We start from the raw sequence: 8,701 nt of genomic DNA, 5'->3' as shown, positions 1-8,701 counted from the left end.
AATTTCTGCAGGACAATAACGCATAAAACACAGTTATTTAACATTGAATGTAGGACACGTAATGACGTTTATATAGAAATCATACTTCGTTTAATGTTCTGCAACCCCCTGGACATGTTGAATGGTTCCGTCCAACTGGAACTGACTATTCTTTTTTTCTAATCGCGAGGGTTTTATTTACAAATCAGGTTTCTGTCGTGTATCAACCAAATAAATAATTGTTATCACGCATGGATTAATTTGCGTTTTAAAGGGGCTTGGAAAGATGTCTTAAATAGATGGCATTAATTAGATTGTGAGTCAGTTTCTATATAGGACACCCCTGTCATTATTCGGTACTATTCTCCTGGCACTTCCTTGTTCAAAAGTTTTATTTAGAGGAAGGCTTGGGGAAAAGTTGGACACCGGTTTGGATATTTCGACGTTGTTGTTATCAGATATTAAGGGTATGGATCGTATGTATCGTACATTTTTGGCACAAGTAGCGTGAAGGTACTGCAGTTTTTCCCATGGCTGTAATTATTAGAAGCTGGCTAACGTTGCACTGAACGGCTCCATAAAGAGGAAGATGTCCACGGCTAACGTTAGCGAAGACATCCGAGTGAAGTTTCCTCTGCATTCCGCAGTGTGGGAGAATGATTACAGGAAACTGGAAGAACAAATAACGTTGCCACAGGTTGGTAAAACAACGAATAGGTCACTAACCTATGGCTTCACACCAATGCTTGCTAGCTAGATGAAGCCAGGAGTGAGATGTTAAATCTCCGGAGCTATCCAGTGAAAGTAGGCCAGTCGTGTTGACAGATGCTCCGCAGTGTCACACAAAGATAACGTTTGAAATGTCTGTGAGGACACAGCTGTTCACCGATCAACAGGTTCGGAAGTTTACTTAAAAATGTTTATTCCAAACCAAATTGGTTGCATATTTTCAGATGTTAATTTAAAATACTAACCCAGTTCGTTGGATTACTTAAACACATCGTACTAGATCTGGTAACATAAGAACTGCTTCACCAAATAAGTGGATAGGTTTTTTGTGTATTGCGCACTTGACAATTTACACTCATATGAATTGTGCTATTATTATTCTTGAGAGTTCACATTACAGTGGTTATTATGTCTTGCCGTCTGTCCGGTGTCATTCCTGTCAAACATGCATCAGACTAATCAAAAAAATTATAAACAACAATAACAAATTTTTCAAAAGCATCTCTAATCTCATGTCACAGTAGCTGGTCACAATTAAATACTGTATATTGTTGCAGTATAATTACTGTGATCCATTCGCTATGATTGATATCACCCAGCAGTGCTGATCAATAACACATTTACCTCATCAGCATGAGTCATTTGAGGACCAGACATCTTGTCAGTGAACTGAGAACTGTAGTCCTGTATCATTATGTGCGATGACATAAAGTCAAAGGTGTAGAACTGTGACTTTGTGAGTTATAGTATGAAGGCCCTTGGTTGAAAGTGAAGCAACCATGCTCTTTTTTTCATGTAAGAGATTGTCATGTTGATACAGCTATATTTAGTCTAAACAGGTGCCTATTTATCAAAAAAATAAAGAAACATGGCTAATGTGTGTGTGTGTGTGTGTGTGTGTGTGTTGTTTTTGCCCTGATTCTCTCAGAATGACATCGAGGCTGTGGATCCCAGAGGTCGGACACCTCTGCACCTGGCTGTGTCGCTCGGGCACCTGGAGTCAGTGAGAGTCCTTCTCAGACACGGGGCTGAAGTGACTAAAGAAAATGCCAAGAATTGGACAGGTTCTTTAATAAACTGGCTACATAACAGACAAACATACATGCTTTGGTTGTTTGATCACTTAGAGCCCTTCTCACACTGATCTGCTGTTAATGGAGTTTCTTGGAAAAATGCATCTCCACTCCTCTGGCAGTAAAACAGTTTCCTGGGTTATTACCGTCATTGTTGAGGTTTTTTAATGGATAGTTGCCACTCCAGGGGAACAGATGCTGTTACAGTAAAAGGTTTAGTGGTTTGCTGATACTTGTCTGCCTCTGTGTAGTGCTGCAGGAGGCAGTCAGCACCGGAGATCCAGAGATGGTTCAGTTAGTGCTTCAACGCAGAGACTACCTCAAAGCCTCCACTGCTCTGGGAGGAGTGCCTGAGCTGCTGTCAAAGATCCGAGAGGTTTCGCTTTTATATAGTTCCCCATTGTCTTGTCATCCATCTGCACCTGTGCCTTGAAATATTTACTAGCAAAATAATTGCTCCGTCTTTTTCATCCACAGTCTCCAGACTTCTATATGGAAATGAAGTGGGAATTCACCAGCTGGAGTAAGGTCTTTTTTGTGTGTGCATATATGTCATAAAAGTAAAGTAGACTGTGTGTGCATGGTGACCTGTTCATGTAGCACTTGCTGCTTATCAGCAATTCAGTATGCAAAAGAAGAGGTTGCTTAGAAGTGCTCTCTTATTCTGTGTCCTCACAAAATACATAATCTTCACTGGCAAAGAGGTTTTGTCAGGTCATACAGGAAAAACTACATACCTGCCTCTTGTTATGTGAAGCATTTGTTTTGGTTTAGTAATGAGCCACATTGTTTGTCATGTGCCGATACATTTCTCTCCATTGTGTGACATTCACGTGCTGTTGCTTCACAGTCCCTCTTCTGTCCCGGGTTTGTCCAAGTGATGTTTGTCGCATCTGGAAAAGTGGCGCCAGCCTGCGAGTGGATGCCACTCTTCTAGGCTTTGAAAACATGACCTGGATCAGAGGGCGCAGAAGCTACATCTTCAGAGGAGATGGTGTGTGTTTTAACTGTCTTACACACTAAAAAGTTGTCTGAATTCACTATAAGATTTGTATTTTTTCTGTAAAGTGATTGAAGTGTGTCCCTTACTGTATTTTTACAGATTCATGCGCAGAGTTGATGGAGGTGAACCATGACGATGAAGTAGTGGACACTGAACGCTTCAACATATCCCAAGAAATGGAGGATGTCACACTAGAGTCAATGCAGCCAGCTGAACAGGAAGTAGCCAAAAGGTTGACCACTCCTATTGTCAACACCTACTTGGACACCAAGGATATCGCTTTCGAGAGGCAAGAGTCCAACCTTTTTCTGTTGTCCTTTCTCACAGCATTCATAGATCTAACTCCCTTTAATTAGCCAAGAGAAACTCCACAGGGACAGTATTTCATGAGAGTTGACGTCTCATGTCACTTGCTTTGATGTCATTATATGCTGCACTCTGCAGTAATGACAGCAGGTTACTGTGTAAACAGTGATTCCGTTCAGCTTATTTATCATCATTTTGCACCACCCTCTGGAAAATACAGAGACAGTATCATCCCAGCATCTAATTTTCTGTATATATAATATTTACTGATTCAGTTCATTACTGACTTATATTTTCAAAGGTTCTCTTACCGTCAGTACACCTGTTGTGTAACTCTACAAATGAACAACCGCAAGTTACAATAGATGAATAGAATAGTGATACTGTGAGCAAATGTAACCAGGCATGTTAGTCAATAGCATGAGGTGATTTATTGTCAGTATATTATCTTTATGTGGATAATTTCCTCAAACACAAGTGACGGTTTTACTGGACAGAGAACTGTGGTTATGTTTGTCTTGGATGATGGGCCTTTCTTACAGTGGACATTCTGACTCGTCAAACACAGTTTTAACTAATGAAATTAGTTATGGCTGCACACAGGTGCGGCCTTCATGTTCTGTACAGTGGCTCAGAACTTAACATATTAGGGAACATATTTAACCTTAAAACAAATCTTAATAGCAGAATAAAATGAGAGAACGATCACAGATTAGTTCAAATGCATTGCATCATTGTATTCTGTGTTGTGGAAGTTATTCTGGCCCGACTTCTATGATGGTGGATATTGCCTGTAATGATACTTTTGTTTTTGCAGAAGCAAGTCTGGGATTTGGGGCTGGAGAAGTGACAAAACTGAAATGGTCAACGGATTTGAAGCAAAGGTTCACAGAAGTTCTGCATTTCCATTTTTATCATAACTGAAGTGTAGCACTTAACAAGGTTAAACCCACTTATGATAGCGTATGACATTTGATTCTGATTGTTTTCACAGGTTTTCAGTGTGAACAATGTAAATGTGGTAATCAGGACAAGGACAGAGCATCTTACAGACGAGGAGAAAGCCAGGATAAAAAGTAGGTGGAAAATGTTCTTCATGTATTATGTTTCTCTCCTTCAGTGTATGTGTGTATTTTCAGCATATACTGCATATTAACTGAAAGTGAATGAGAGTACTGAAGTGGGCTTTTATTGTGTAAAGGTGAAAGGAACATCTTGGAATCTCTGCTGGGGACTGTGGAGCAGCACATAAGTGCACAAGGGGTAAGACATGCGTTCAAGAATCACAATAAAATGATGTATTTTGTTCCCGTCTGGCAGCTGATTTGATATGAGTGCTCAACTTTGTAGGACCTGACTCTTGAGTATGCAACTGCCACCAATCCTACTGCCATCACTCCAGAGGAATATTTTGATCCTGACTTTGACCTGGGCGACAGAGACATCGGGCGGCCCATTGAACTGAGCATTCGAACGCAGAAGTGAGGAATGCAGCTTTATGGCTATAAAAACCTCAAACTTTATCCCTCATAGCTGTGTGTCACCTATATCAAAAAAATTCATTCTTCAATATTGTCTCATGCAGGTTCAAAGGTACATTGTGGATGAGCGAGGAACATCCTCTGTCCCTGGTGGAGCAGGTGACCCCCATTATTGACCTCATGGCTCGGACCAGTTCCCATTTTGCGCGCCTACGAGACTTTGTGACCCTGAACTTTCCTCCTGGATTTCCTGTCAAAATAGGTACGCAACATTCCTATCAAGTGTTATAGAAACTACACGTTCAAGAAGCACATAAAGCTATTGTCTCATTCTCCCTGTGCTGTTTTTACATCTGATCTATTGTGTTTTCTTCTCTTGCAGAGATCCCCCTGTTCCATGTGCTGAATGCCAGGATTACATTTGGTAGCGTCAATAAATGCAGTACTGAAGAGGAGGCGAACACAACGCCAGCAGCCACACCAACATCCTCAGGAGAAGATGAAGAAGCTGCAGGTAGGAATGCAGCCAGTTTAACCACTAAATCTGACTCTGTTAGCGTAGTTACACATCTGTGATTCCTAGTTCGCTTTTCTTTTGTTCTTCATCCGTCCAGCACTGCCTCCGTTTCAAGTGTGTCCTTCAGTGTTTGAGGTGCCTGTCAGTTACCATCGTCGAGGAGGCAGCCGACACACACCCATGTCCAACAATGATGAGGAGATTTTGCAGTACGCCATCCATCAGAGTCTCCTGGAGTCACGCAGAGGCCCTGGCCAGGTCAGAACCATCATCGCTTCATCTTCTTACCATGCACAAATCTGTTCTCATCATTTTCTCATCGCTCACCTTGATTTTGCAAGTTGCGGCATCCTTTAAATACTCCTGATGTTTGTGTCATTCTAGGAGGGGGTTTGGTATGATGCTGATGGGGAGTTCACTGATGTAATGCCCAGGAGCCAGAGTGACAGGTAGGAACACAGGTTAAGGTTGGTGGTGCAAGGAGCACTCCTTGTTGCTTGCTTGTCCTGAAGAGATTTAGATGATGCTGGTTATCTGTTTACCACAGTAAAAGCCAGTAGGAGATATAAAGCAGGGTGCCATCCCCCTTGTTAACCTACCATCCCCCCTCTCCACCTGTCATAGCAGAGACTGCAGAGGTGTTGTTTAGTTGAATATGTTAGTCCAGCCTGCCCGACTCATTGATCCTTTATCTGACTGTTTGCGTTAGTTAGAATGTATGGCCCCGACCACGGCTCTGAAACATCAGCAGTGTAACTGCTGTGTATTGATAACTTCATGGAGCTGTCTGTGGTGCTGAAGTGGCAGACAGATTTGTTATTGATCCCTGTTCTCTCAGTCCCTCCCGTCTGTCAGTTTCATCTTGGATCTACATTATTCTCTAAACTATAAACTATAAATACTCAATGCTACTATTTTGTAGCACACAGAGGAGTAGTGACACCTTCCCTCATGATCAAAGTGACAAGTAGCAATGTGCAGTTGCAGAAGAGCATACACACTGCTATACAGACACACTGATGCCATTCAGTAGTGCCTGTGATGCTCAGAATGCACCCCCATACCAAACCACCTCTGTCACAAAATATTTTAGGGCAGACATGACTACATATATAGTTTTTCTTTAGTGTTAGGGCCATCCTCCCTGTTCAAAATTAACAAATCTACTAGTTAAAGGCACAGAAAAGAGCCAAATCTCATGTTCCCCTGTCATTCTGTCATTATGTAATTCTAGGAGTATCCCAGAGGGGGTGCTAGTGGAATACGGAGACACCCCCAGTCTCGTCAGCTCTCTTTCTGCCTCTAGTCCCGACACAGACCTCCGCCTGGCCATGGAGCTCTCTGCACAAGCTCAAGCGGAAGAGGAGAAGATGAGGAAGCAGGAGGAAGAGGAGCTGGAGAGGATATTGCAGCTATCGCTTACTGAGAAGTAAAAAGGAATAAGAGGGAATAATAATAACACAACTTTTCCAGATTCAGAAGCAACCACCACACCTCAACTTTCCTTCCTAACCACTGTAGTCATCTATGCAACCGCAGATTTCTTTCTGTAACAGATCATTCTTGCACAGGCAATATCAGACTCTCAGTATCCAATATTTTCCAAAAGGTATTTTTGGTAAGAGCATACTCCTTTATATATTTCTATCTCAGCATAGTGTGTCTCCATCCTCAAGCTTAATTCATGGACTTTTTCAGATCATTTTCGGGTCGGTTCTTCCTTTTATTTATTTCTTTTTGTTTCCAAATCAGAATCACTGCAGCAGCCCACGTGTGTTGACCATGTTGTTGTCTGGAGTGGGGTCAAATCAGTGTAATTAAGGTTCTATGAACAGAAATGTTGCTACTCGAGGTGATTTCATGTCGTGCTGACACTCAAATGTGACACTTAAGGTCCAGAGCACTGTAGGTTTTTATTATTATTGTTATTATTATTGCCCCAGTCCCTAATTTTTAGAAAGCTGAAATGAAAGCAGCCCAGCACAATAGAAAGCTACAAGTACTGTGGCCCTGAAGGACAGATTTGAGTGTTTTCACTATGAAGTCTTCTGACAGAGTCACTTTGTTGAGGACCGTGGGCTCACTGAATAATGAAAATCTCAGGGTTCCAATTTTACAGATTTTCCCTTCGCTTTGGAATTAGTTTGTTAACCAGTTGTAAAACTATCGGAAATTGTAGCCTGATAAATCTTTCTTTGGTGCGAAATGGTATCATGCATATCACTCTATGCCATATCGATATTAATTGAGACAGTTGCGTTCCATGAGTCAAAAGTTCATAAGTAAAAGCTTTTCTCGTGCTTTGTGAACGTCGACTCTACAGATGGGTAAACAAAAGCAAGTTGCTGTGAGAGAAACTTTAAATCTGCTGCATGGCAACATAATATCTTAACTTTCCTGGCCGGATTTTTTTTCCCTTCTTCGATTTCATTGAGGAAAGGAGATTTTTGTAAACTGTTACTGAGAAACTTCAAGCATTATCAGCTCAGTTCAAAAACGCAATAGCAGAGACCAGTCTGTCTGTGGATTTACAGCCGTCATGCAGTTATGGAGCAGCCATGCAAGCGGTGCTGCAGAGATTATTCAGATTCCTGAAGGAAGTCTGTTCACCTTTTGTAGCCACGAACAACTCTAGACCTCTGAGCAGAAGAACAGACAGCACAGACCCAATGATCAAGCATGCCCGCCATATGTAGGATTAGTTTCTTCAGCATGTGCCAAGCTCTGACAGCGCTTTGTCTGGGCAAGAGGTGGTGACAAATTAATGCAGTGCCACTCAGACTAAACTTTGGAGCAGATTTTTAAACATTTTCTAACTTTAAAACAAGATAAAGAGGTTTCAGTTGTACTAGGGTGATGCTGAGTTACATGCATTAACCACTATAGTTGATTTCACTGACATCCAACCACTTATGAAAGGTCTCTCTGTGTGGCAGCGTCTGACTTTTCAGACTTTCATCTGAAAAACTACTAATTATAACGATCAAGTTTCCAATCTGACTGAACAGTCGACTTTAAATAAAGGCTAGCTTTGGATAATTTAATGCAGCTGTTTGTAATGCACCGTTCCAGCTGCCAAGGTTTTTTTTTTTTTAATATGTTAAAATTTTAAGAAAATGTGTCCATTTCAAAGCATTGTTTCTTAAATAAAAGCACTTTATTTCCATGAGGATTAAACGTGACTTTGTTCATGTGCTTTATTTTACAAAAACACAGCTGATGACTAACGAGACAACCTGAAGTACCTTGTGATAAGTTTGATGTGTCCATATTTAAAACAAGTGGGTTTAATTACATCGTCAGGTCAAGTGTTGACCACCTGAAAACAATGTACATCGGGCTTACATGATTTGTCTGCAGTGATCTTATGGTCATATGGTCTCAGTCATTCATGGTCTGACATCTGTGCTCTGGATATAACACATAATCAAAGTATACTGCTACCCAACTGGCCTGTGCAAGATGCAAAGCTACCACATAATAACAATAAGAAACATAAGAAGATAGTTCTGAAAATAGAAGCCATATTATGGTTGTCTAAATTATAATTTACAATGGGAGCCAGTTTCAATGAATTCTAAATTTAGTCTGACATCGAATTTTTATTGCGCAT

At 41.1% G+C, this 8,701-nt stretch overlaps 1 protein-coding gene across 1 annotated transcript; it reads left to right on the top strand.

The window, feature by feature from the left end:
- The first annotated feature begins 176 nt into the window (after positions 1 to 176).
- Positions 177 to 8,270, top strand: ankrd13a (ankyrin repeat domain 13A). Its single transcript, XM_041936724.1, has 15 exons — positions 177 to 676; positions 1,637 to 1,772; positions 2,033 to 2,157; positions 2,259 to 2,304; positions 2,632 to 2,775; positions 2,884 to 3,073; positions 3,908 to 3,974; positions 4,085 to 4,166; positions 4,292 to 4,353; positions 4,441 to 4,571; positions 4,676 to 4,833; positions 4,954 to 5,085; positions 5,186 to 5,346; positions 5,473 to 5,537; positions 6,323 to 8,270. Exons 1-15 carry the CDS (start codon positions 569 to 571, stop codon positions 6,519 to 6,521), a joined length of 1,806 nt encoding a protein of 601 aa, XP_041792658.1. The 5' UTR covers positions 177 to 568; the 3' UTR covers positions 6,522 to 8,270.
- Positions 8,271 to 8,701: the final 431 nt, after the last annotated feature.

This window comes from Chelmon rostratus, chromosome 5 (genome assembly GCF_017976325.1).
Source record: "Chelmon rostratus isolate fCheRos1 chromosome 5, fCheRos1.pri, whole genome shotgun sequence".
NCBI classification, from domain to species: domain Eukaryota; kingdom Metazoa; phylum Chordata; class Actinopteri; order Chaetodontiformes; family Chaetodontidae; genus Chelmon; species Chelmon rostratus.
Note: the sequence above shows the minus strand (reverse complement) of the source record. Positions and strands in the feature narration are given on the sequence as shown.

What these genes read in the sequence shown, in the direction of transcription:
- ankrd13a (XM_041936724.1), top strand. Translation starts at nt 569, where the DNA reads ATGTCCACGGCTAACGTTAGCGAAGACATCCGAGTGAAGTTTCCTCTG. An exon ending in AAATGCCAAGAATTGGACAG is followed by an intron (nt 1,773 to 2,032) that starts GTTCTTTAATAA and finishes GCCTCTGTGTAG; the next exon opens with TGCTGCAGGAGGCAGTCAGC. An exon ending in CTGAGCATTCGAACGCAGAA is followed by an intron (nt 4,572 to 4,675) that starts GTGAGGAATGCA and finishes TGTCTCATGCAG; the next exon opens with GTTCAAAGGTACATTGTGGA.